General features: G+C 44.2%; 3 protein-coding genes across 9 annotated transcripts; 2 read left to right on the top strand and 1 right to left on the bottom strand.

Moving 5' to 3' along the window:
- Nucleotides 1-10: 10 nt before the first annotated feature.
- axdnd1 (axonemal dynein light chain domain containing 1) lies at nucleotides 11-13,142 on the top strand. Of its 2 annotated transcripts, XR_014889161.1 has the most exons (25): nucleotides 11-207; nucleotides 3,483-3,637; nucleotides 3,717-3,820; nucleotides 3,936-4,029; nucleotides 4,140-4,225; nucleotides 4,323-4,379; nucleotides 4,547-4,655; nucleotides 5,013-5,134; nucleotides 5,318-5,458; nucleotides 5,626-5,730; nucleotides 5,846-5,966; nucleotides 7,473-7,574; nucleotides 7,652-7,818; nucleotides 7,910-7,979; nucleotides 8,095-8,329; nucleotides 8,396-8,597; nucleotides 8,947-9,040; nucleotides 9,223-9,416; nucleotides 9,604-9,688; nucleotides 9,784-9,927; nucleotides 11,405-11,506; nucleotides 11,605-11,696; nucleotides 12,157-12,296; nucleotides 12,384-12,658; nucleotides 12,859-13,142. XR_014889161.1 is itself a non-coding variant. In XM_085251772.1 (24 exons), the coding sequence occupies exons 1-24, from the start codon at nucleotides 138-140 to the stop codon at nucleotides 12,497-12,499; spliced, it is 2,907 nt and encodes a 968-aa protein (XP_085107898.1). In that variant the 5' UTR covers nucleotides 11-137; the 3' UTR covers nucleotides 12,500-13,142. The 2 variants fall into 2 exon arrangements, 1 of the variants encoding a protein (XP_085107898.1); XM_085251772.1 differs by having other exon boundaries at nucleotides 12,384-13,142.
- Nucleotides 13,118-17,129, bottom strand: nphs2 (NPHS2 stomatin family member, podocin). 2 transcript variants are annotated; one of them, XM_085251780.1, is made up of 8 exons: nucleotides 17,062-17,129; nucleotides 15,091-15,393; nucleotides 14,895-14,998; nucleotides 14,709-14,781; nucleotides 14,212-14,294; nucleotides 13,865-14,124; nucleotides 13,565-13,643; nucleotides 13,118-13,445 (listed from the first exon to the last, which is right to left on the bottom strand). In XM_085251780.1, exons 2-8 carry the CDS (start codon nucleotides 15,377-15,379, stop codon nucleotides 13,245-13,247), a joined length of 1,089 nt encoding a protein of 362 aa, XP_085107906.1. In that variant the 5' UTR covers nucleotides 15,380-15,393; nucleotides 17,062-17,129; the 3' UTR covers nucleotides 13,118-13,244. The 2 variants fall into 2 exon arrangements, with proteins under 2 accessions (XP_085107906.1, XP_085107907.1); XM_085251781.1 differs by lacking the exon at nucleotides 17,062-17,129 and adding an exon at nucleotides 16,511-16,551.
- tdrd5 (tudor domain containing 5) lies at nucleotides 16,966-27,197 on the top strand. Of its 5 annotated transcripts, XM_085251777.1 has the most exons (19): nucleotides 17,058-17,111; nucleotides 17,244-17,305; nucleotides 18,006-18,249; nucleotides 18,340-18,542; nucleotides 18,814-19,120; nucleotides 19,283-19,458; nucleotides 19,720-19,803; nucleotides 20,059-20,115; nucleotides 20,349-20,511; nucleotides 20,736-20,842; nucleotides 20,995-21,197; nucleotides 21,301-21,510; nucleotides 21,599-21,665; nucleotides 21,852-22,043; nucleotides 22,121-22,255; nucleotides 25,129-25,191; nucleotides 25,285-25,392; nucleotides 25,496-25,673; nucleotides 26,612-27,197. In XM_085251777.1, exons 3-19 carry the CDS (start codon nucleotides 18,006-18,008, stop codon nucleotides 26,677-26,679), a joined length of 2,565 nt encoding a protein of 854 aa, XP_085107903.1. In that variant the 5' UTR covers nucleotides 17,058-17,111; nucleotides 17,244-17,305; the 3' UTR covers nucleotides 26,680-27,197. The 5 variants fall into 5 exon arrangements, with proteins under 5 accessions (XP_085107904.1, XP_085107903.1, XP_085107900.1 ...); XM_085251778.1 differs by lacking the exon at nucleotides 17,244-17,305 and having other exon boundaries at nucleotides 16,966-17,111; XM_085251774.1 differs by lacking the exon at nucleotides 17,058-17,111 and having other exon boundaries at nucleotides 17,121-17,305.
- The last annotated feature ends 439 nt before the right edge of the window (nucleotides 27,198-27,636 follow it).

The following is a 27,636-nucleotide window of genomic DNA, read 5'->3' on the forward strand; positions in this document are numbered from 1 at the left end:
GGCAACGCAAACAGGAAGTTGGGGAAGCTCTGAGGGGAGCGAAGGAGACAGCTGTGTTAAACGGACACAAGTGGCCGCTCGCTTTTCCGTGTCTCGTCTCCGAGATGTTAGAGTAACGTCCCCGCCGTGACTCCACGATGTCCGCATCAACGAGGGCCAGTTCAGCGCCGAGTTTGTCGAGGCCGGAGCGGACACCGGACACCGCAGGTGACGCTAACGGGCACACTCGTGACAGTAGCTACTGCCCACGTCTGTTCGAGTGGGTCGGGGCCAAGAAAGCGAAACCCTCCGAGGCACGCTTCAGTTTAGAGCCTTAAAGAAAGCATCGCATGAACTTAGTGTTTCTACATTCAGAGCTTTGCATTTAACATCAGTAGGATCAGTCACACAGTGTTGGTCAAGTTACTTCAAAATAGTAATTAGTTACTAATTACTGATTACTTCTCCAAGAAAGTAATCCAGTTACTTTACTGATTACTTATTTTCAAGAATAATTAGTTACTTTATCTCTTAGCTACTATTTAAAAACATGAGACAACCCAAATACGTCATAAAGCAGACCTTTCAGGTCCATCTTCTAAAACGGCATCAAATGAAAAAGCTTCTTTTTAAAAGCAAAATGAAATAATACGCAACAGTCTTTGACTCGAAGAAATTTCATTAACATTTAAATCTATTTCCTGCATATTCCAACACATAAAATAAAATAATGTTTTGTGTTTACACTCTTTCAAATAGATGCAAGAATAAATCAAATCACAGATTCAGCAGCACTGAGTCCTGTCGGGTGGAGGTTTGTCCACAGCACATGTCAGTGGGAGGATCCGGGGTTTCTCTGTGAATGTCACGTTCCCATGGCAGCGTGCTCGCTGCTCGCTCAGATTTCAAGTTTCATTTTTCGCTGTAGAAAGAAGTTTTCTTCCCACGCAGAGTGCACAGCAGACGCTAATGTTTTTGCCACTTTTTACAGAATCAAACTTAAAGTAATGTGATTACTTTCATGCTTTAAACGCTGCATGGTCGTACTCTCTCTGCACGCCATATTATCCATTGTTGATCTGCACATGTCTGTCGCTGCCACGAATGTCGCACGCTCGTACGTCACTGTCATGAGACGCTCACAAACGACATCATGGTTTAGTAACGCAGCGTGCTTACAGGAAAGTAACAGTAATCTAATTACTTTTTGCAACAGTAATCCCTTACTTTACTAGTTGCTTGAAAAAGTAATCGGATTACGTGTTATTGTCCATCTCTGGTCGCACACAATCCCTTTGTCTTGGAGCTGTCTGCAGGCCTGCACCACCTTTTGCAATAATAAATAAAAGTCAGTACTTTTATTCATGCTTTATTTTTTTAAACTTTAGTGTGACTAACATGTTACACCAACACTAACAAGGGTGCCAAGGTTTGTGATACTTTATATTTTACTTTATTTTATTTTATTACTGGTGTCATTATTGTGCAGTGAAGAGAGACAGGACCCAAAAACGCAGGAATACAAACTAACACAAGCTACACAGGGAGGAAACAAGTACAAAGAAACTAAAGACCTGACACACGGAACATGGGAAATGTCACGGATGACACGCCGACGATGCGGCAACGAACAGAGGAAGAGGAAGGGCTTAAATACGCAGAGAGATAATGAGGGAATGAGACACAGCACAGCAGCTAACACAGCACACCAGACTGTCAAAGTAAAACAGGAAGCAGGACGCACTCACAAAGACACGGACTTGACTGACTGGGGAGACACGGGGAACATGGAGCACAAGAAGAGCACAGACGCAGAAACCAAGACACTGAAAATGATAAATAATAATGAAATCAAAGACTATTTATAATTCAACACAAAACACTGGGACACAGACTCAGGACCAGTTATGTTCCCTAAAGGCTCTTCTCTCCCAGTATAACTATAACAGTGCAGATGTGCACAACATTTAATGAGCCCTTCCCTCGTCCATGCATTTATTACCAAGTTTCATAAAATTCAACTTGTTAGTTTTTTTGCAAATTCTGTCTGACGACATTAAATAAATGGCTTTGATCACACACTGTGCAGGATTAAAGTACAGGTAGTTGATGCGTACTGTGCAAAAGGCTTCAGTCACTCCTTGCTTCTTTATATTTTGCTACCAAAGAGCCAGACTTTCTTGTAATTATTTAAGGTGGAATTGAGCGATAGTTCTCCAAGCTTTTTGAAGGTCTGTATTGAACACGAGGAATATGGATGGAAGGGTGGATGTCAACAAATGGCTGAGGCCAAAATAGTGGAGTGAAAATCAGTGGAGAAGATCTAAAGGAGTGTTTTGTGTTTTTGGTCCTTTTATTCTTCTTTATTTCATCGTGTTCTCTGTGTGTCTTTTATTTCCTAGTTTCGTCTGCTTATACTTCTAACTTTATTTAGTGCTTCTAGTTTTGCTTGTCTGAGTATTTGGTCCTGTTCATGTTTGGTCTCGTCTTACCCCTGCGTGTTTCCTCCCCAGCATTTGCTGCATTGTCTTCATGTTTGTCTAGTTGCCTGTTTTCTGCAGTCATGTCTCTGTGTGTGTTTGTGTGTTCCCATTACTTCCTGTTTTACTTTGGTAGTCTCCTGTCTGTGTACACCATGTTCTGTTTTGCTTCTCTTACTTTTTTTTCTTTCTTTTTTTGCCTGTCCCGTTTGGCTCTTTTGCCATCAGAATTGTTGTCTAAAGGCAAAGAAAGATGCCCAACGGATTTACTTGCTTCTCTTACTTTGAAGGCACCCCATCTTAGTCCCAGCTGTGTTTCCTGTTCCCTTGTCACTCCTCGTGTATTTAAGCCCTTTGCTTTCTTCTGTCCAGCGCTGCGTTTCCCTGCTTTTCCTAGCGTTCTGCAATAAAGCTGTCTTTGAGTCTGCATTTTGGCTCCTTCGTTCCTCCTGCCTGCAGCACACAGGACATGACAGTTTTGTGAATTCAGATTTGAAACTTTTTATTCAAACCTTCATCAGTATGTACAGAGGAGGTCAGGGGAGATGCACAGCAGTGTCTACATCCATCTGTAAAACATGGTGGAGCTCGTGGTGATGGTGTACTGGCTGAAACGCTGGTCTTGTCGACACTGATGGAGTTATCTATGCAACAAAGTGCTGTCAGAGTTTGATCCACCGTGTGACACAGTGTGGATCTGATTGGCAACAGCTTCGTTTTTCAGCATGACAGTGATTCCATGTATTTTTGCACATTTCAGTAAATAACTGAACTTATTCTTCCAGCAAAATATCAGGAAATTAGGGGTCACTAAAGACTTCTGCACAGTACTTGTTGTTTTAAACTTTTTTTCCTAACTTGTGACAAAGCCAAAGAAAGCTGATGTCTCCTTGTTCTTTGTGCGTGATGCAAGAAAATCCAGAAGCTTTATTATGCACGTAGACATCTAACAGTGAAACCTAATGTCCCCTAAAATCAGGTCTGAGTTATTAAGCTGTTCTGATGGGTTTTGATCTTTCTCAGTGGCAGAGCTGAATTTTCAGGTCCCGGTGGAGAGCACCAAGACGCAGCCCGCTGTCAGAGGGCAGATCGTCCCACACGAACTTCTGCTCAGTCTAACCTCCACTGTGTGCAAGAGGAGAACACCGGGGCAATCTGCACACGACCGACACTGCGAGGTAGCATCAAACCCTCTTTTACGTCTACATGACCACACAACAGCTGATATAAAACAACCTGGACTGACTTTGTATCTAGAGCTATGGAATCAGACGCCCTGATGCAGTCTGGCATCATCCACTCGGACGCAAGAAATACAAACACTTTCTGGAGCAGCCAACATCCCTGACAGGAGCTGGCAGGTCAGTCAGGTTCCTACAAACGTGGAGCTGATGATGTTTTATTATGTCAGTATTTAGTGCTCAGTTTCTCATCCACATATATTTACTCCTTTCTTCATGGATGGTGTCCTTATAGGGATATTTCTTTCCTGTGTGACGCCATGGTAACCAGAAAGAAGACAACACTCCTCCCACCAGTTAGTGAAAAGCAGGTCGTTGGTGGCGCGCAGGTGAGTCGCCTGTTTCTCTGTGTGTGCATATACCTGTTTGCTGCTGTCCATGTGAGCGTGTGCACACATGCACGGCGCGAGGTGATGATCGCGGCCGCTTTGTCTTTCAGAACTCGTGCGTCTCCGACAGTTTTATCCCGGAAGAATTTCACATAGTGAAAAATAAAGGACTACGGAGCCTCGAGTTCTACGAGGAGTGAGCTTCACTGTGTTCAGTCTGTCTGTCGATTATCGCCGTGTGTCTGATGCTGTGATCGTGTTTAAAGCACAACTTTAACGCGTCTCTTCCACAGTGCATTCACAGTGCAGCTGAGGGATGAAGAGCAGAGGCTGCGGGTCCTCCCTTCACTGTGAGTTCACAGATATGAATTCCTCTCATTCATAATTAACCTTAAGTGATGTAGTAGAAGAAGTTGTCCTGCTGTGTGCCATGAAGTAGGCGGTGCTTGGCAAGACCAGGGTTAAGGGAGCGTTTAAATGTGTAATATTACACATTTCTGTATGTTTTCGTGTCCAGGAGGCCCAGTGGGAGGCTGGAAGCGGTCCAGCTGATGGGGATGATGGATGACATGCTGGAGAAGGCTGGAGTGGATGAGCAGAGCGAGGAGCTGGCTGAGCTTTCACAAGTAGGCAGGCAGAGAAACATATGTAGTCATGCAGCCTTTACGTGGAAAAATGGACCAAACCTCGGAAAATATCAGGCGATCCTGGAAAATATTGATATTTCAGTTGCTTCAGCCTGCAGCTGCAAATCTGCACATTTACAGCCCACCTTCACCTCGGGTGTCGTGTCTGATGTCTGCTCTGTTCTAAATCTTTCTGTGTCCTCCTGCTGCCGACTGATCTTTTGTTAACATTGCCATCATAAGTGTAATAGATTTAGAGATTTGAGTATAAAACACAGAAAAGTCAGAATTTGTGGTGCTGCTTGGAATATCCGATCGTGTAGAGTGTGAGAAGCCGCACAATGACTTGTCTTCCAGCTGGAGGGTCTGCTTGAGCTCGTGAAGGTTGAGCAAAATATCTACAACATTGTCTTCCATGAACTGATCAGGCAGGTGAGCGTGGGCTGTGCCGAGAGAGGACAGCTGCTTGCCAAACTCAGGTTAGCGGCACACACATCAGAGGAAAGGCCACAAGCATAACGAGCCTTAAAAGCAAAATATGAATGAGACATGAGTCTGCAGTGGCGTTTGGTTAATAATTCAAGTTAAATGTAAAAACTGAAATCTTGGTCCAGTAATGACCTCTGCAGGGTCTGTGTCACAGCAGCCGTGTGTTTGTTCAGACAGCGCTACCAGTCGCTGCTGGATCGAATCCCGCGGCGCCTGAAGGCTTTGCACACCGAGGTGGTGGCCCAGCGGGCTCTGGATCGTCGGCTCACAGAGGAGATCCACCACATCAAGTTATCCATTCATCAGCTTAGCGTGTACGTACGATCAGACTGGGGGGTGATCACGAGTAATATTACCACGTGCTGCTCCAGAACAAATAATATATGTCGGACGTTTGATGTTAATGTGCTGATTACAGATGTGCAGATATGAAAATGTGCGTGTATTCATTGCTACGTGTGTGTCTGCGTTGTCTTCATAGGGAACTTTCTAAAATCCGGGACCACGATGCTTTTGTTTCCCACCAGGCGGAGCACGCTCACTGGCAGCTAGCCGAGGCACTCAAACAGACTCGCACCGACTCAAAGTTAGTCCAGAGATCATTACATCGACTGGATGCATTTAAATCCTGAGTTATGAGCCTTGTTTTACTGATGATGGATGGTCAACGAGTTTTGTGTTGTGAATTATGCTCTTTACAGTGTGGTCCAGGCTTACCATCAGCTGTATGAGCTTCAGAGAGCTCGCCTGGAAGCTCAGCTGATCCACATGACCGAAGACAGAGACTGCTGGAGCCAGTTTACCCTCTGCCTCGCCCTGAAGGTGTGTGAGGTGTCTTTGATTTGACCTGGTCTTACTTTCATTTTAGAGTGAGAAACATGACTGTTATACCAACTCTATGGTCAGCTCTCTGTGGAGCTCCAAGGCTAACAAAAGAGGAAGTGAATTAAAGGACACAACATGCTCAATGTAGCTTTCCCCTTAGCATTTCATCCATAGTAATACTTATACCAGTATATCAACCAATATGTCCCAACCACACAAGCTATCTATATCTATATATATATATATATGTATATAGATTTACAAAACCTGATTGATTTTTTTAAAAGTAATGAATAGATGCTTCAGCCATCCTGTCACGGCGGGTGAGAAGAGCCGTGTGAAAATAATAAATGAGGATCCAATCGCAGGCAGTAGTGGAGAAGTGAAGGTGGTTTATTGAACACGAAATAAATATGGACAAACAGCAAATGGAGCCCGAACTAAACTAGACTGGAAACAACTAAACTACAGAGCACAAACCTGGACAAGAATGAGAACGAGCAGAGGAGACAGCAGGGAGAACACACGGGTGAGACATGGGGGACACACAGACGGACCAGCAACTACAAACACAGAAGACGCGACTTAAATACACACAGACGAGACAGAGGTAAAACTGAACACACACACACGAGTCGCAGACCTTCACAATAAAACAGGAACAAGAAACCATCACACAAAGACGCAGACTCGACATAGAGAGACAGACAGAAAATGACACATGGAACTAAACTAAACCTGCAAAAACATGACAACTCAAAATACTGGGTCAAACTGACCCAGAACCGTGACACATCCACCCTTTTGAGCTTCCTCCAAAGGGTGGCTGGCCTCGCCCTTAGAGATAGGGTGAGAAGTTCAGCATCTAGGAGGGGCTCAGAGTAGAGCCGCTGTTCCTCAACATCGAAAGGAACCAGCTGAGGTGGTTCGGGCATCTGACAAGGATGCCTCCTGGGTGAGGTGTTCCTAGGATGTCCCACTGGGAGGAGGCCCCGGGGCAGGCCCAGGCCAGCCGAGAACGCCTGTGTGTTCCCCCAACAAGCTGGAGGAGGTGGCTGGGGAGAGGGAGGTCTGGGCTTCTCTGCTTAGGCTGTTGCCCCCATGACCCGGCCTCGGATAAGCAGAAGAAGATGGATGGATGGGAGAAACTGCTGTACACAGTGTTATTGGTGGTGTTGCACAGTTTATCCATCAGAGGGCATTTTGCAGCTCCCCTGTTTGCAGCACTGGTTTGGAAACAACAACCAGCTGATCACAGAAGTCGAGTAGAACGTAAACGTATATTCCAAGACTCAAGATGATTTTGTAACTTTGCTGTCATATTATCTTAGCAAGGACTCATAAATAACTACACATAACAAATGCAATGAAAATCTGTTTGTTTCATGTGTCTGAAAGTAAAATCTCCAAATGTCTCTAATATTTAAAGTGTTTAAATTAAATTTCTGCTCAAAGATACAAAGTCAGAAACAGCAGTAATATGAAGCTTTTTATTTTTGTCAGGTGATCAGTGTGAAGCAGCTGCATCTGGTCAGTCAGCTGCATATCAGTGAGCAAAGCTGGTTCAAGACCGCAGAGCACTGCATCCTGTTTCTCACATCTAAGGTACAAATCTTTATTTTTATAAATAGCCCTGCTGGTTCAGTTAGACTCCGGCTGTAACAGCGACCCTCCTGCTGCAGGACACAGAGTGCATTAACATTATCATGGAGAGCACAGACTACTGGAGGAAGCAGCTGGCTGCTTTCATGTCCCAGCTGAAGCAGACTGAACATGCCCACTGTGCACAGATCAGTGCCATCCAGCAAGGCATCAACAAGTGGCTTTCCTTCTGCTCCTCAAATAATAAGTAAGGACAGTTAAAATGCCCCCTGGAACTTTCACTGACACCTTACAGTCACTGTGTGATTCTCCAACGCTACGTTTTCTCCTTTCTCAAGGCTTCCTGAACCCAAATATGATAAAACATCAGTGGAAGAGATTCATGCCGATTTGCAGCAGTGGTCAAATGTAAGGCTTGTGTGTCTCACCTTTGTCATAGTTTTAGAAAATCTTCCTTTTTTAATTGGAGATGAACAAACCGTCTGCACATGATTAAACACCAGGAAACATTTGTTTTGTCTAGATGTTAGCACTGCTGTGTGAACACTACCAAGGCGAGAAACAGCTGAACTGCCAGCAGACACTTAGTGAACTCAGTAATATCCAGGAAATATGGCTGAATATGAGCCTGCAGCTCTTTAGAAGACACCCTTCAGCTGACGGGGGACCTCCTGAAGGCCAGCACGCCCAGAGAGAACTGGACAAAGAGCTGTGTGAGCTCCTCAGAGAGCTGGACGTTCAAGTGGATGGAGAAAATGGTGAGAAAATGGTTTAATCATTCTTGAAATATGGATAGACCACGTCGCTGAACAATGCCGTTGCAGGGCTCCATGGAAATGTGATGTCACTGCACGGTCTGATGGAGTCCCGGGGATCCAAACTTGCCGCGGTGATTGAAGATCCCGAAAAGATGGCCGTCTCTGATTGGTTAGAGCTGGAGAGAGCGCTGCACAACTGGAAGAGTTTGGCTGACGAAGCTTTTCGGCACTTCTCCAACAAAACGGACAACAATAAACCGGATACTTGGTGAGTGCGGGTCCATAACACAAACTAACTTTGAGAAAGACAGTTTTTGTACTTTTGCTGGATTTTAACTCAAGCAATCGAGATGTGATTTTGCATCAACGCTCTAAGAATTACAGTTTTACACACAGTCCCCATTTTCTCAAAGTGAATTAGACAAATTAACAGAATTTTAAAATGAGCATTGTTTTTTATTCATTTATTGCAGATGTTTTGCAGTTTGGCAGATAGAGGGAAACAAATTGAACTTGTAGAAAAATTCAGCCTGATCTGTTTTCATGCTGAAATTCAAACACTTGGAGTCGTTTACGGCGGTTCTGAAATGCTTCTTTGTGCGTGTTTGTTAAAACAGCGCAGAGGCAGAAAAGCTGTTTGACAAAATCCAGGCGTTTGTAACCAACCTGTCTGACTTCACTGAGGGGGAGAACTTTAGGCTCCATGAAGAAGTGAGTACCGGGCATGCTCAGTAACACCATATTTACATATTCTGCTGTCTTTTGAGTGTATTTGTGTTAAATTGGAACTAACACGTGAGCCCCATGAATACGGTGCTCAGGCACAGCGGCTGTTTTTAGGAGACGATCTGAGTTTTGGCTTCTTTGAGTCTGGATGTTTTCTTTGCTACCAGATCAGATCTGCTCACGTGGCTCAGACTCGGTGGATGTTAGAGCTCTTACTCCTTGTGGTTCCCAACCACAGCGAGGAGGAAAACCAAGAAGAAGAACCCCACCGGTACATTCCAGAAATTTCACAGGAAACTCTGGATGAGGATGCCCAGATGCTGGCTGAGAAGCTGGATCGCTTGTCCAGCTACATCACGAGGTACCAGAAGCTGTTGTAAATATTTTACAGTAACTGTGTGATAAAATAAATCTCTTTAACAGTAAAATAACAACACACGAACCGACTCGAGCAGGTTACGTACTTTTAAACGTTGGAGTAACTTTACATTTAAACAGCGAGCGAGGAAGGAAACAGGTTGTCAAACTCATCTGAAAATGTTGTTTAGTTCGTGCAGCCTGGTCCTGGAGGAGCACCTGAACACGCTGTCAGCTCAGGCTCAGAATGAGATGAACGAGTTCAAAAAGCTGCAGGTAAACACACCTCTGGCACACATACACTATCACTTGTAACATTGGGGCGGGGTCAGTAATAGTTTTGCAATGTCAACTGTGATTGGTGTCCTCAGAGGGAGTGTGGTGATTGGGTGGAGACCTGCAGGATACTGCTCACAGGTGTTAAAGGCGCTCCCGTGGAGCTGCCCGTCACGCCACCTGCACCTGTTTCCAGCAGTGGCGTCTTGGACTGTCCAGCAGACGGTGCGGAGGCTGTGGTGAGGATTCAACTCCAATAGAGCTCGCACACGTTTGCTAGATTTTTTGGGATCTGTGAAGTAGTCTGACTGGAGCATCAAGGAAGGTGGTAAGTGAGCTGACTCCACAGACGTTTTGGAGGAGATGAGCAATTTATTTACTGTGACCTCCATCATATGTGAAACTTAACAAAACTCACCTTAGATTAACTTATTTAACAAAACTCAAAACCCACATGGAGTCAGTGACACAGCTCACCTCTCCTCCCTCACCTGCATCAAGCAGAGACTGACCGAGCTGCCAGTTTACCTTCAGTTAGTTTAGCCAGCACCACCAGCTGGAGCTCAACACAAATGACTGACATTAACACATTTACACAACTAAACGGCTCCATGTAAGAAACAATAAGCAACAAATCCCTTTGCATCCTGACACAAACAAAAGGAAGCATTCCTACATAAAAACCCTCCTCCTGGTTTAACCTGCTGATGTCAGACATGACATCATCAGCACTTTAAAAATCAGGAAATGCTGGGCGGGTCTTTCCCACAGCTGACCTACATGAAGACTGAAAACAAAGAAACAATGTAAGTATGTACACATGAGTTAATCCTGCAACATAATAAAATATAAAGAAACACGTGAGTGTTTGCTTTAATTTGCCAGCAATATAACGCTTACACAAAGCCGGGATAGTAAGTGTAGCAATGTTACTTTAGCAAATAAATATACAGAGAGAATAATGTTCTTCATGTGCAAAAGTCAATGTTGTGGAGCAACTGGTGTCACAGGTGGGTGAAGTACAAAAAGGTATTATTTATTATTATAGAGTGTGTGTGTGTGTGTGTGTGTGTGTGTGTGTGTGTGTGTGTGTGTGTGTGTGTGTGTGTCCCCACGAGTTTGAAAGCATTTTTCAGACTCAAAATGTGGTTTTGGTGTCAGGGTTCGGGGTTAAGCATTCATTCTTATTTGCTGACAAAAAGACATTTCAGACAAAGAAAATTTCTTGGGTGCTGAAAGACACGAAACATAAGAGTTTTGTCAACTGGAGCGTTAATAGCAAGATTATGGAGCTTTGTGTGACACAAAATGAGTGAATTAAATTGACACTTGTGGAATTTAAGGAGTTTTACGAACCTTTAACCTCCTAAGACCTGAACTCTTCCACGACATGCATTTTTAATTTCTCTTTGATATTTGGGCTGATTGGGGCCCGATGAATGTAAAAACAAAGAATTACCAGATTTTTTTTTAACCTTTTTTTTTTTTTAAAGAAAAATCAGAGCCACATATGAGGATATTCATTTAAAACTTTGATAGAACAGTAGCAGTATAATGTCCTCGTAAGTGGATATCAGGCCCATGTAGAGAAAAATTGAGTATTTTGGTCTAAATAACCCAAAATGTGATGCCCACACATGTGGACGGCAGGTCCTAGGAGGTTATAATAGAATCGTGTTAAACAGGATGACTAAAAATGTTGTTTTTGTCCTGTAGGGGGAGCAAACTGTTTGTGAGAGCGCTGTGCTGAATCTGATCAATTATGATGGAAACGTTGCACAGAGGAAGCTTGGAGCGTGCAGTGTCCAGCTAGACAGGGTCAGACAATTGAAGTATACATTTTTATGTTGTTGTCAGTTTGCATTGAGCTGAACAGTCCGTGTGTCTGTACCTGTAACCACCTCTGTGTCTGTCAGACGGGCGAGCTGGTCGTGTCTCCGGTGACAGACGATAACCAGAACGCTTTCAAGGATCTGACCACAGTAGGATTACTGCAGCAAGAACTGCAGTGAGTTCATTTTCTAAATAATGTTTGGATGAATTGTGTTTCATGGATATTCCTGAAAATAGTCTTTATTTTCAGGAATTAGTCTTCTTCATTGTAACCTCTCTCTGCTGTTTTCATATAAATGCACACGATACTCTGTAAAAGTCCAGGAATCCCACACAACTATTCCTGAACTGCTCCGAAATGAAAAGAAAGCTTCCCCGTGAGAGTTCAGGCCCTGTTGAAGTATAAAGTATCTGGTTAAACACAATTATAATAATAATTATAAAAATCTGGCTCCTTGGAAGAAAAATTTAACGAAATGAGGGGTGCCTCAAGACCTCTGCCCAATACTGTATCTTTTTACACAATTTTTTGAAAGCACTACTTTAAACTATTGCTATAAACTATAAAACATCCATCCATCAGTCTACACATGCATCCATCCACCGGCTTACTTTCCCTTACCGCCCCTCTTTAGTGATTCTGAGGTGCGAGTGCAGATTGCGGAGAAGCGAGCCCTCAAAGCCGAGGAGGCTCTGCAGGAAGCACTGAAGAAGATTAAAGACCTGGAGAGACAACTGCAGGGTCGCCCCAGTGTGGAGCCCCACAGTACTGAAGGTGCAGATTAACCAGCTGATAAAACCAGACAGTGACACAGCACATACGCATCGAGGTGGTTCATGTCTTTACTGGTTTATGTTTCAGAAAAAAACAAAACACCGCCGCCTTCACCGCAGCCAGAAACAACACCAACTCCTCCGAAGAAAAAGGCAACCGCAGTCAAACCAACGAGCAGCGGCAGAAGGACCAAGAAATGCTGATCGGACCATCGGACGTCTCTGCTTATTTATTTTAACCAGTGTTAAATACTTTTTTGGTTTACATGTGAACAGGAGGGAAGTTTAACAGACACATAAAAACATCACTGACCATCGATGGTACCCAGTTTTTGAGTGTTTATTCCCAGGCTGATGATCGGGGTGTCCAACTCCAGGCCTCGAGGGCCGGTGTCCTGCAGGTTTTAGATTGGTCCTTGATGCAACACAGCTGATTTAAATGTCTAAATGACCTCCTCAACATGTCTTGAAGTTCTCCAGAGGCCTGCTAATAAACTCATCCTGTGATTCAGGTGTGTCGACCCAGGTTGAGATCTAAAACCTGCAGGACACCGGCCCTCGAGGCCCCGAATTGGACACCCCTGGACTACATGAAGAAGACAAATAGCACTTGAGCATGATATCATTTAGAGGCTTCCTGTGGCTTAGTTTAATCCTATGATATGTGTTTCAAGTGTGGATGAAGGCACATTTATTTCTGCATCCTTCTGAAAATAAAGATTTGTGTGTTTCCTGTTGCATGAAGTAACACTCCTTTGTTGTACTGACTGAACTCGGATTTGATTGCACATTTTACAGTTTGATTATTTGCAGTTAAGACATTAAAGAACACATTTGAGGACTAAAAGCTATGTTCCTTTATGCTGTGTTTGCCTCTTTCTTTTCTACACATGGAAATCACCAGTTTAAATGCAGCAAGAGTTCACCTGAGTTTAACATGAATAAAGCTTCACATCATTGGCGAGTCTGTGTCTGGCTCCTCAGGTGACACCCCGCCGTTCCCCTCCACGCACGGGGGAGGAGGGGGAGGTAGGGGTGACACGTCGGAGTTGAGGCTCGGAGGGAAAGGCAGGACCAAGGCAGGTTGAAGGTGACGGAGGGAAGCCCGAAATCCATCCCAGGCAGCCATCTCACTTTCTGCTGCCTTCACCTGTAGAAGAGAACGGCTCGTGGATGTTTTCATCGCTAATGTTGTGGAGAGTAGAGACAGAAGTTTGGAGCACATGGGTTCAAAGTTGCTGTTTTACAGAAACCGATGTGAGCACTTACTTTGATCTGCTGCTGTCTCTTGGCCTCGGCAGCGGCAGCCAGGCTCTGCTGCAGCTCCGCAGGAAAACTGAGCTCGTCTCTGACAACACAAGCGCAACCCAGCCTGGTCAGCCGTGCTCTTCCAACAAGTGATGCGTTTTCATTGTGCAAGTTAGTATTTCTTTAGATTCTGCCAAAATAAAGCTAAAGCTGCTTTGCTTTGGCTCAGCCTTGACTTCCAGTTAATGAACATCTGCAGTGAAGGAGGCGCATTTAAAAAAAGATGAATTACAGAGGAAGGAGAAATGATGTTGGTCTTACATGTCTGCCCTCTCCACCCTGACGCCCCAGCGACAAGCGAAGGAGTCGACCGTTGCTTGTATCTGCTCCCCGATCTTCCGCCTGTGCAGCAGGACGTGGCTGAATGTTTGCTGGGCCAGAACGTCTCTGACTGCAGCCTGGACCAGACTCTGCAGCACTGCGGTCAGACTGGATACAGCTGAGCTGCACAGTGCCACGTTCTCTATCTGGTAATAACACACCGCGCTCAGCTCCGGCCTCACCAAGTCCTTTGTCACCACCTGCGTACAAACATATGAGAACACACACGTCGCAATTCCAAACGGGAATATTTAAATATGTGATGCAGTGCGTGTCTATTTCTGTACCACGTGAGGAGGAACCTTCAACATCTTCAGTCGGATGTCAACTTTGTGACACACGTCGAGAAGTGGGAGGTGGAAAAAAAGGCCTGAAGAGGAAGAAAGACACAGGGGACAGTGGGTGTCACAGTGAGGCTTCTCATGAGCTGCGATTCATAATACGTTATCGACCCTCACACAGGCTGCTGTCTGGAAGCACACATTTCTAATCTTATCCTTCCTGGTAGCTCCTAATGAAAATCTTAGCATCCTCAGCTCCACCTCTTGTCGTCTTGTCAGCGCCATCGTCTCACTGCGGTCTTCCAACCATTAAACTCATCACCACCTATCCACCGTCCGCTCTCTCGTCTCCATTTCTCTTGTGCACTGCCCGTTGCTTTGAATGGTAAAGCCCAGGTATTTAAATTCACTCCCTTACTACCTCCACTCCTTGCATGTTGATCTTTCCATAAATAGATAAAAATAAAGTATAAATAAAAAATAAGAATGAAATCTGGGCCGACCTGGTCCTCTGGGTTTTCCACGCAGTAGGTGACCCAGTCTGAAGATCACAGCTCTTTCGTGTTCCCTCACTACCTGTGAATCAACATGTGGTTGCTCAAGTGTCAGTTTGATATTCAACACAAAGCGGTCAGCCTATCTTCTAAAGACATGTCAGATCTTTGTAGGATCAGAGGTTTAGTCCGTACTTTGACGCAGAACCAGATGGAAAGAGGGAAGAAGAGGAGAACCAGAGCCAAGACAAAGACCATCAGCAGCCACTCACAGACTCCCAGCTTCTTATGCTTCAGACCTGAAAAGATCAGCAGTCTTTCATGAAGACGTCTCATCACACTTGCAGATATGAAAAACATATATTTAAAAAATAAAAACACTTTGACTCACTGTCATCCTGCTCTGCTGCTTCCAGGAGCCCCACATTCTCATCCTTGACTTCATTATCTCTCACACTGTCTATATCCACCACCGTTGATTTCACCTTCACTTCTGTCTCTTGCTCCATCTTCCCCACATGCGTCCCCAGCTTCTCTTTCCTCACCGATGATGCTTCAGAGAGCTGCTCCACCTTCGGCTTCCTCTGAGGATTCCTCCTTGGAGCCTCTGAGGCTCCCCTGTCCCTCTCCTTCCTGGCCGTCATTCTGGATCTTGGTGGGTGATTGGAGGACTTCTCCATGCTGGCTGCATGCTCTGCAGAAAAATTGGAGGGATTTCTTCCTTGTTTTCTCTTTTTCCAGGTTAAAGAAAAATCAATTTTGTGATTACTGGGAGATGCTTCCCCTCTCGCTGGATGACTGATCAGTAGTACTGCTGTCTACTGTGGAGATGGGACAGAGTCTGTCCCTGTAATTAAAGCTGGGAGCGTGGGAGTACAGGACAACAGTGAGGGGTGTCCTTACCACAGTCTTTTTTAAATTGTATGCCAGTAAACCTTTGCTTTGCCAGTAAGACCATCCAACTCTCCCTTTTATCTCCCTTTTTTCCATAGAGGGCCCATTAAAGACAGACAGGATTTATTAATCCCACACTGGGGAATTTCACATGTTACAGCAGCAAGAATGAAATTAATTTGAGATAAACTACAAAAATAACAACTTGAAAAACATAAATAAGAACAAATGCTTTAGCAAAAATTCTATTCAAGTTATAAAATGATAAAACTGATGCAGCATCAAGGGTTTGACTTTTTTAAATCCACACATTTTCCTCTGGAGATAAAAAAGATAAAAGAAATTTTTTCTATACATGTTACATGTTTGTTTATGGACCACTAAGACTCCACTAATTAATGTGTGGCCTGCAGTGTAAAGCTGAATTTAATGCTGTTAATATTTAACCACATGCATGCAAATGGAAACTTGTTTAGGTTACGTCTCTTCTGTGGCAGAGTCAACACCCCGCGGAGATATGTGGAATACAGAAGTGAGGTTTTTACTGTTTGAACTAATTATCCCAGTGAAGCTCACACTGAGTGTCTTATACAGGAATGTGCAGACGCAGGTCTGAAAGAGCTTTCTTTGTTTGGAAAGGAAAAGACATGCTGTAACCTCCCTGACTTGTGCTTAATTAAACTCAAACCTAATTGCGTGGCCCTCTTGAGGCGTGGAAAAGTAACTCGTATTTTTTCCACGGCTGTTTTCACAAAGAAGACATAGCTGGCTACAAGAGTGACCAGATAGCTGCAGAGTAAATGTGGGGTGAGAGGCAGTTTGAGGTGAGGGAGTCACACTCCTGACAAAGTAAACACAGTGAGGATAAAACACGGAATCTTCGTATCCTCGTGGTCTCTCATTTTAAACACACAAACCGTAAAAACTGTTGTCATCCACGTTCTGCTTTGTCCAGCATTGCTTTGGGTTTCAGGCTGAATGGTTGGTTTTGACCTGTTCAACCTGCTTCCCTCAGGTAGGCGCTACAGGTGCATCAGACTCAAAGCCAAAACCACCCTGAACTCCCACATGGACTGACAACACATCCACTCACCAATCCAAGGACTTCGCTCTACACAGACTACCACCGCGTAATTTACGTGTGATAACCCACACTGTAAATATATACGACTATTTATTTGTATATTTTTACATTTTATATTTTTGAATAGGGTTCATATGCTGCAGAGCCGTGCACCTCACCGCCCTTTCTCTTCCCACACGTCTGCACTGAGTGGGGATGCTCTGTATCTCACTGTACAGTGAATAGTGACAATAAAAGGCATTTTTATTCTACTCTATGAACCCATCCATTCGTCTTGTGAGTCTCAAAATGACAAAACTGGAAAAACGTCTTTTGGCTTTTTGTAAATCAAACTGTGGTGGACAGTTTCGGTACGTGGGTGGGACAAAGTGCTCTGCGCCCCACCTGTACGTGCGGTGCTTCTTCTTCTTTGTTGTTGTGGGACCAGTGTCAAGGTAAGGAGTAACAGTTTATTAGCTAGGCAGCTGACTAAAACGGCTTTCGGCTTCTTCGAATTTAAAGTTGTTGGTTTGTTTTGTTGTTGTTTGTTTTGTTTTTTGCTTTGGCAACTGAATTTGTATCGTTAGCAAGTCCTGCTAAGTAGAGGCGCGCGGAGAGAGAAGGTTCGGCCTCTCGCAGCTACCGACAGGTGAGACTGTCCTGTTAGCATTTTGATGCTTTTTGGTAACTAAACCTTAGGCTAAAGATGCTTTTTGAACGATTTTATAACAAGACAAGACAGTTTTTTAAGACTGTGCATTAATGTTCTCCTGCGACTTCTACGTTTCTGGTTCACAAGGCAGGAGCTAAGTCCAGCTAATTAACCCTTGTAATGTCCTCGGGATTTCCATACACCTGTTGCCATACATCCTGGGGTCAATTAGAGGCGGGAGCTAACTAAAGCTAATTAGAGGCAGGAGCTAACTAAAGCTATTAGAGGCAGGAGCTAACTAAAGCTAATTAGAGGCAGGAGCTAACTAAAGCTAATTAGAGGCAGGAGCTAACTAAAGCTAATTAGAGGCAGGAGCTAACTAAAGCTAATTAGAGACAGGAGCTAACTAAAGCTATTAGAGGCAGGAGCTAACTAAAGCTATTAGAGGCAGGAGCTAACTAAAGCTATTAGAGGCAGGAGCTAACTCAAGCTAATTAAAGGCAGGAGCTAACTTAAGCTAGCCTGTTTTAGGCAAGCCTGTGGACCTAAACGCAAAAAACATAAAGCCATGCGTTTGCCTTCACACTTAAATTGTAGAATCATATTTAGTAAAGTGGTTTTGTGTGTAGAGAAAGGTAGGGTGTCAGCGGTTCTCCTCTATGCCAGGTTCTTGACTTCCAGCTGCTGTGTTTTCCAGATGTATTCAGGTAAGATGAACCATGAGAACATTTTGGCTCAACTGAAGAAGGAAGTTCGCTCCTTGCTCATTTCATCCAAGAATGGTTTAGCTCCGGAAGAGCTCCTACGAGACTACGCCACCATGTTGGGCCATTCGATGCCCCTGAAAGTCCTGGGCTTCAGGAACATTTTGGATATGAGTCAGCAGATGCCTGATGTGGTGTCCATTAACTTCAGGCCAGATGGGAGCATATTCTTAAAAGGTAGCGTCTCATTAAGGCATCAGCGCTCTTGTCTTTGAACTCTTGAACAGGTTTAAGTATTTGACACTCTCGCTCTGGTTTCCTGTGCAGCTGTTGGTCACGAGACCACTCGACGCATCGAGGAGCTGGTGACCAAGCAGCGCTCTAAGCCAAACAAAAAGGTCAGCAGGGGAGGTGCCCGCTACTTTCCAACTCATTCTGTGTCCCACTATGTGGTCCTCCCAAGAAGAGGCCCCGCTCCTCCAGCCATCCCTGCACAGCTGAGGACGGAGCTGCGAATACTGCTCTCACAAGTATGAATGAAATGTGTTTAATGTTTTGTGTCCATTATAACCTGGGCTTTTAAAGCCTGCTGTAGATTTTGCAGCTGGTTTATTTGCTTGGTATAAGCACAGCATCTTTCAAATGAAGCATGAGCAAAATGAGAGCACAGATTGTTGGCTTTTTTTGCACTTTATAAGGTCTAGCCTGTTAACGTGAATTTTGAAGAGAAGATACCTGACAGGCTTTTCTTTCTTCTGTCACCGTACTCTCAGTGGAGTAATAATGCGGCCGCTCTCTCAGGGTCCCATTAGGTTATCCGACTTGGAGGCTTCTTTCTGGCGCTTCTTTGGACGACCGCTTTGCATTCGCAGCTATGGGTTCTACTCCACTGGAGAGATGTTGGGGGCAGCGGCAGATATGCTTGTCATTAGCCAGAGCAGGTTTGGCTCACTTGTGTTCCTGAGGGAGCATATGATCCCTAGGCCACTGCTCAAATTACCCGCCTCAACAAAGAGGGGTGGACTGATAAAACCAGCATTGCCGAGGACATGCAGGCCAGATTCTGAAAGGCCAGATGTCAAACTTCAGTCGCCAAAAACACCTCCAGGTTCGTCCTTTGGGCTTTTTCTTGTAGTTTTGTTTCGCTCTGTTTGTTTTTTGCACTTCTAACTGTTAGATTTGGTGCCATGTAAATGAAATGAAACTGAGAAATTTGGCTTTGTATTATTGCACTAGTCTGCATTTTGAAACACCTTTGCGTCCTCTTCAGCTGAAGCTCCAGAGAAACCAACACCTCTGAACCAGACATCTACCCAGAATTCCTTGGATTCTGCCCGTAGTGAGCCGGGAACCGTCGATAGCAAGCCGGGGGCGGACGAGAAGAACCAGGAAACCAAAGCTCAGCTTTCCCCAGAGATTCAGCTCTTTGATAACCATGTCCTCCAGGTTGGGTTTCATTTGCAGCTGAAATCCATCTCAGATATGAAATGTCTAATGTTCCATTGCTTCTCACTGGATAAACTGTGGCGCCTAAAAGACTCTGGTTTTGGTCAAACATTTGGGGTGTAATTGTTCAGGCACACTACAGCAGAAAAATCAGAAATAGTGCTGTTACTAAATCCTGTCACGTAATGGTGAGAAATCCTATTTGGTATACCTCGTATCTGTTAAGTGCAGTTTCTTTCTTCTTCTTAAATGTGATGTTAGCTGGAGGAGGGGCTTCGTCAGCAGATCCTGGAGAACGGAGTTGCTGGCACCATCAATCAGGAGCTGAAGGACAAACTACGAGCGGTGAGACCTCGCACCGCTTTATCAGCATATGTCTTTGAGCCCAGTTTTAATCATGCAAGCATAACAAGTGTAAAGTCTGCAAGTGCTGTTATAGTTCATGTATGTGGGGGGGAAAGGACACGCGAGTATACGACTCGCTCTCAGCCCCTGTCGTCGATCTGAAATCGCCGTATTAATCACAGATGACCGTAAGAGGTCAACAGATGTTAAAGAAAGTATGTCGTGAAAATGATTAACATGTCGACAACTCTGCAGGTCATAGGTCAGACGGACGGCGGATTATCAGTTCACAAACTGCCAGCAGAGTACAAGGTAAAAACAAGTTTGCATGTTTGTGTTGTTAACAGAGAGTTTTCTAAACATCAAACTGATCCAGGATGTTAGAAGCAGAGCCATCCTAATCACTAATAGAAACAACCTGTCACACACACACACTGTTGGCTCCCCCCCACCCTGGAGGTCGCCCATGATCACAGCAGACATTAATAAAAGATGCACACTCATCTTCTCGGGAATCTTAAATATTCTCCTTTCTTTCCTCCCAGAGGTGTTTTGGCGAGGACTTGCCTCTGCAGCAGAGCGGCTTTGTTAGCGTCACTGAACTCATCGGTGCCATGAGTGACACTTTCCACCTAAGACCAGCAGAGGGAGGCAGTGGACAAGACTGGATAATCAGGACCATACGTGATACTGAGAATACACGTCCAGGTGTGTCTTTATCATTGCATCGTTTGCTTCAGCCCGCTTACATGAGGAATGACTATTTAGTGTTACTGTAAATATAAATGAGTGTTTAACCCACATCTTTCTTCCTTATGTTTGTTCACAGTAAAGTCACGAATTACAGTCACGTGTGGATTTCACACGTTGGAGCATATTTGTGCAGTTATGACTTTCAACCAAGCAGGAAATGTATTTGTCTCTGTTTCTAGACTCAAAAGAGAGCGAGAGTTTTAATGATGATCAGCCGTTTCCAATTGTCCCACCATCAGATGATGAGAACAACGAGCTGGTTACCAGTAACACACACAAGGAAATGGTTTGAAAACACATTTTTTTTGTGGTTTGACCAAAGCAAGTAATCAGTGATGCTTGATGCACGGACATTAAAAGTGATGACTCTGAACTGCACTTTACAGCCTGTAAGAGGAGCTAAATGTTATCGAGTGCCTTTTGTGTGTTTGTCTGTAGATTTCTGCAATTCCGGTGCATCTCAGCCCTGCTGTACCCCTCGACGCCCTCCAAAGTAAGCCTCTCAAACCACCGACGCGCCACTGTGCTCGAGAGCTGGTGGAAGTCTTGGTGGAGCGGGTGGAGTCCCCCGGATATTTCTACATTCGCTTCAGCGAGACTGAGGAGGCCCGAGCTATGGAGAACATGATCTTTGCGATGAGGTGGTGCATGTGTTAGCAGCAGCAGCAGCTACTGTACGGACTCTTTAACCGTGCCTACTCTGATCAGTACCATCTTTTTCTTTTTCCTCCTCTCGTCTCCTAGACGATGCTACACCTGTCCTCAGATGTCGGAGTGCTATCGCCTTCCCCAGAGATTTGTTCGACGGGGTCAGGTCTGCTGCGTGTCACCTGACGGACTGTGGTTCTACCGGGTGGTGATCCATAAGGTGATCTCCCCCACTCAAGTGGAGGTGTACTATGTGGACTTTGGTGATTTGACAGTGGTACCAACCGCCAACCTCAAGTTCCTCAAGTAGGGGCCTCTGCAAGCTCTCGTTGAAAGGATGATTTAAAAAAAGAGATGTGTGCATATTTTATAAATTTATCTGGCTGTTTCCCAGGTCGGCTTATTCGGTTCTTCCAGCACAAGCTGTCCCATCTTCACTTGCTGGAATTAAACCCACCTCTGTGAGTCTGTGCCTTAGTTTAATTTTCAGTTTCCTTACAAAGACAAGCCTTTCTATAGACTCCAGCACCAGTGCCTTGGTAATGCCAGCGTCTCAGCCATCTTGTGATGGTTTAATTGAATGTTTTGGCTTTCAGTGCTCTTATGGTTTGGATTCATAAATGAGTGTTGTGGTTGGTCTCCTGCAGGGCAGCTGGACTCCTGGGGCAACAGCCGACTTCCAGAAACTGTGCTGTGATCGCACCCTGGTGGGCGCTCTGGATTGTTACAGTGGAGACGTGCTGCAGCTCTACCTGTGTGACACACATACTGATGATGACATCTACATCCACACTGTCCTGCTGAGCCAAGGCCATGGGACACCCTGCAGCCCTGCAGCAGTGAGCAGCACCCACAAAAACACTGGTTTGGTACCATAATCATGATCAGCAGCAGCAGTTTATCATTCTTTTAACAGGATAGCTGTCAGGTCACACCAGTGAGTCTCTACCTGGGAGAGGGGGTGGCTGACCTGCCAGAGGTGAGGGAGGAAATGATTTCATCCCCAGAGCCAGGAGACACTTCTGAAGAGTCTATAATGGACAAACTGAAGGTAGCACACTGGTCTCATAGAAACATAGTGCAGGGCTATAGTGCTCTTGCCCCGTGGGATGTTGTTAGATTTGGCAAAAGATCATTTTATGTTTAAAAAATGTTTTTATTAGTTTAAAACTGTTAGAAAGATTATGGTTGTATATCCGCATGTATCCAGCTGCATTTAGCTGACTTTGGGCGTCAGCTGGGATAGCCTCCAACACCACCTCATCTGCATACGTGGTTAATGCCTCCATTTAGTGTGTTTTCTCTTTGCATAAATATAGATCTTCATTGTAAACTGATAAAGAAAACACACAGCGGTGCATTAGAAGGCCACAGCTATGCAGAGAATAACGTTTCAGACTGTTGGATAAGGTTGAGTTTTGCACCCACGTCTAACATTTGTGTTATTTATAGGTAGAGCTGGGCGATATGACCCAAAATTCATATCTCGATATTTTTTAGCTGGATGGCGATATGCGATATATATCTCGGGTTTTTTTTTTTTTTTTTTGTTTTGTTTTGTTTTGTTTTTTAAGCCATAAAGTAAGAACAAAAAGAGAGTTCTTAGTCAAAGCTGTGTCTCAATGTCAATCAGGCACTTTTATTAACATACAGCATAGATGTACATGAAGAAATTACTCAAAAATAAATTATCAGCATTTATTAAATAATCATGCTCCATAAATAAAAGAACACAATGTTGTTTTTGTGCATAACAAAGAGCTCACAATTGTGGAGTCAAAATGTAAACTAAAAGACGCTGAGCACAATAACAAAGACAGATTTCACGGCTGCTCTGTTCCCAAGTTCTACTGTGTGACTGACAGCCTGGAGTTTGAAATCCGCTTCGTAACCACGTCTCTTACAGGTGCCATTTATGGTCCTTATACACACACAATACGGTAATATTACCTTGAAGCACAGTACGTATCACTCCGCGAGGCTCAGCCGTAATGCTCCGACAGTCCATCAAGCGGTGCAGCTCCGTAGCTTACCAAAGTCGTACTAAAACATTTTTGACAGATTGCACATAAGGTGCACTGTCGAGTTTTGAGAAAATGAAAGGATTTTAGGTCGTTAGCTCGCTAACATGTTGACGCTGTCCAGCCCCATGCACGGGGCGATCCGCGGTAACTCATTAACGGAGATTTGCCGTGTTCATCTTGTCGTTGCCTGCAGGTGAAGCTATTGGGGAGGGGTTGTTGTGCTCAGTGAAGGAGAGGCGAGGCCCAGTAACGCAGCGTAGAGACAAAAATGGACGAAAGAGAGACAAACTTGTGGCTCCACAAGTATAATTATAACGTAACATAGACTATATCGATATAAACGATGTTGTCACATCTTATATCTCGTATGAAAATATATCGATATTTTTTAAAAACTCGATATATCGCCCAGCTCTATTTATAGGTGTTCAATTTTAATCAGTTGGGAACAACATCTTCAGCTTTCTAACTTCATTAGCTTAATTAAGATTAATTTCTTCCTCCTGAGCACTTCCCGTCCAAAGAGCAGATATTTGCCCTGCGTTAAACGCTGATACTCGAGCTCAGCACCAAACGACTGCTGCTCTTTGTACAGCGTCCTTAAAGACTGAAATACTCCCAGGGTTGTCATTTAAATGTTGTTGTTTTTTTTAAATAGATTTGCAGCTTTACGCTGTTGTTGTCTGTTATCTGCGAATGCAGTCTTTGCCTCTCATTGCATTCATTTCTCACATTCATGTAAAGCTTTTACTCTCCACTGTCCATAGTTCTTATCTTTGCAGCCATACTGTCACTGCTGCAGGCCCGCTGCAGTGCGCGCGCACACACACACACACACACACACACACACACACACACACACACACACACACACAGAGTCGGTGTACACACTTGGCTCAAACACACATGTCATCTCGCTGAAGGGAGAGTTGCAGTCAACGCTGCTTAATGTATAGCTGGGCTGTTGGAAGGTCACGGCTTGTTATTGGACTATAAATAAGACTGCAGCCAATCGGTGAGTGTTTAATGGATATTGTATTACAAGATTGTCATTCTCTTATGTTAATGAGCAGCAAGTTGTTAAACTGAACATACTGGGAAGAAGATTTGACAGCGTTACAGCGTGTCCAAATAGCATTTGACTGGTATTTTTGTATATTTTATATATTATACACACATTTTTCATATGCTAGTGACATTAGAGACACTGAAGTTATAGATGTGGCTTTCTTCCCATCATTTATTAACCAGCTAGTTTTACAGGACTGATGAGGTGGCTCATCGAAGCAATCCTCACACTGAGCTGCCTGTTTGGCTTTGACTGAGAGCAGGCGTTCTTGCTCAGATGTTGGCGCTTCGCTCACTGTCACATCGTATTTTACAAAGTGAGGAGATGCTCAGAGGTTCTCTTTTCCTAAAATCTGAGATCAGAAGTGTTACACAGACCAGGTCGCGGCGTTGAAGCTAACCTAAGAAATTGAAACTGTGTTGTTTGGAGTGTTACGTAGGTCCTCTTTTTCCTGCAGGGTGATCGTTCTGTGGCCTTCCTCCATAAAAGTCGTATTCAGTAAGCTGTACGGTTCTTACAGCTCTCGGTCGCAGCAGATGGCCCCGCCCCTCCCTGAGCCTGGTTCTGCTGGAGGTTTCTTCCTGTTGAAAGGGAGTTTTTCCTTCCCACTGTCGCCAAAGTGCTTGCTCATAGGGGGTCATATGGTTGTTGGGTTTTCTCTGTATGTATTATTGTAGGATCTACCTTATAATATAAAGCGCCTTAAGGAGTCTGTTGTTGTGATTGTATGAATAAAACTAAATTGAATTCCAGTTATAGATTTTATTTTCAATTAAAAATGTGTCTGTAAATTAACATTTATGGTCTGCATACTTTGTCTTGATGTACCAGGTTGAAGATGAAATGCCTGCCCTGGAGTATATCTGGGATAGCGAGGTTGTCCCTCACATCCAGGTATGAGCACCTGGCACTGACCCTCATCCACTGCTGTCTGTCCACTGAGGTTAAAAGACTGATGGTGGTTGTTTCCTGTTACAACTTGTTCAGGCTAAGGAGAAAAACCCGTTCAACGCTCTGCTGAAAGACCAAACCGTCACCTGCCCCCTGACACCTCCAGATCTCATTCAGACAAAGATGACCACAGCTGACCTCACGGTGAGATCATCTGAAGAATATTAGATATACCGATTACTTTTTTTTTTTGCAGGGGGGAGGAGTTGTTTTTAGTCTGTTAATGAAAATGTAATTTTTTCCCCAGACACAGAGTCCGACTGCCCCACCAGCTCCACCCGTCATTAATCCCACTTCCATGAGACCAGAGGAGGTGCTGCACCAGCCTAAGGATTCTGCCCCCTCCATGACCAGACCTCCTCTAATCCTCAGCACCCTGAGCCTCCACACTGCTGCCCTGGGTCAAATTCAGGATGGTACTCTGGGTACAGATGCACACACTGACTTACTTGTGTGCATATTGTGGACTTTTCTCTAAAGTCCACAATATGCACACAAGTCATGTGAGCAAAAGAATGCAGTCTTGGATCCGAGTAACTGCGTCACATTTATATAAATAACTTGTTCTGTAGAGATGAGATTCAAGCTTTGTTTGTGATTCTGAACTTTAGTTCAGTTTGTAGTCAATGCTAGATTACATCATCACCCATTACTCATAATGAATTATAGTTCTGCTGCATTTGTGGCAAGAAGTTGTCTTTGGAAAGAATAAGTTAACATTTTGTTCTCATTACAGAACAAAGGTCCTGATTTGCACAAAAAAAGCCTCATCTCTCCTGCACGTGCACACATCTTGTAATGAGATTAAACAGTGACCTTCATTAACCTACATATGTACCTCATTCGCTCCATCTCCCTTACACTCTCTCTCTCTCACTCTCTCACACACACACACACACACACACACACACACACACACACACACAGACACACAGGCCTTCAATGAAATTAGTGTGTTCATGGATGGAGCGAGGGGGTATTGATTTCCACCCTGCTGCTTGCTATGGTGGATGCACCTGCAGTGAAAACCTGACATAGATTCAATTAGACCTGTTACCAGAGCTATTTGACCCAACAAGCTGCTCTCTGTGCGTTTGGCCTGATATCGATACACCGCCGCTCCACCATGCTGGCGCTTGTGCAGTGAGGGGAGGAATAAATACAGTGCTGGATTTATCTACAAACATGCAGAAGTTTGAGTGCATCCCAAAAACATGTCACACTGAAGTTGGCCGACTTACTGATGGCGTGCCCTGAAGTTTATTGAAATTCTCCCTTTTTAAAGAGTTTTTCTATTTTAAAGTGTAGGACATATGATTCACAGAAATGGTTTTAAATGTGAGTCTCGGACTTTGTTTTCCAGATGGACCCCTTTCTCACCGGTACCCTCGGAAATCTGGCGTCACGTTTCCTCTGTTTGGGTCCAGATAGGCTGAGAGTGTCACAGCCAGTAAACACATGTTGCTGTTTTTTTCCTACATAATTGAAGCTTTTTAAATACTGTGAACAAAGACAAAAACATGTCATGACTGATGGAATTTTATTTGGAAAAATAAATGTTATTGCCTGGACTGCTTTAATATTTTTAGAGAACTCTGTTCATCTGACCCTTGTTGTTCAGGCGACCCAGCGTTTGTGTTTTTGGTTTAATATTCTTTATTTCTCCTTGTCAACTCCCCGTCTCCTGTTTCCTGTTTTACTTTGATAGTCTTGCTTCCTCCACATCTCGTTATGTGTGATTGCTCTCAGCTGTGTCCGATTCCCACGTTATCCCTCTGTGTATTTAAGTCCTGCGTTTTCCTCTGTCTATTGTCGCGTCCTTCCCTGTTTGCTGTGTGTTTTCTAGTCTCCCAGTGTTTAGTTCTTAGTTTCTATGTTCAAGTTTTATTTTTGTGAGTTTATTTTACGGATTATTTTTCCCAGCGAATAAAGCTGCCGCTTTGAGTTTACTGTTCTGTGTATGAGTCCTGCATTTGGCTCCTTCATCCTGCCTGCCACAGCAAAAACTGGGACATTTTCACTTTTTGTTAAGTATGGAATCTTTTAAGACGTCTTAGAGCTGGACGAGATGATGATCGTGGAGATTATTACAGCTAGGAAGGAAGCAAAATAAAAGTGGATTCAATTGTTTTCAATACTAGCGGTTTGGTATTTTTAAGCTGCTAAGACGGAGCTTGTTTTCTTGTTGGATTCACTGAAGGATCCACGTCTGCTGAGGCTGAATTGTTCAAACTCTTTTAATCGTTTGCAAACGTTAGCTCACTAAACTAGTTCATAAATGTCTCTTGTCAGTTTTTTCAGTGTTGTTTGACTTGTAGTTCTGCACCTGCTCTGCTTTTCTCTTTACTGGTTTTGTCATCAGCACAGTGTCGCTGCGACCTTCATCAC

Source organism: Mchenga conophoros, linkage group LG17 (assembly GCF_057382185.1).
Source record: "Mchenga conophoros isolate Kocher_MC1m ecotype Shallow Benthic linkage group LG17, M_conophoros_male_GT1.1, whole genome shotgun sequence".
NCBI classification, from domain to species: Eukaryota; Metazoa; Chordata; class Actinopteri; order Cichliformes; family Cichlidae; genus Mchenga; species Mchenga conophoros.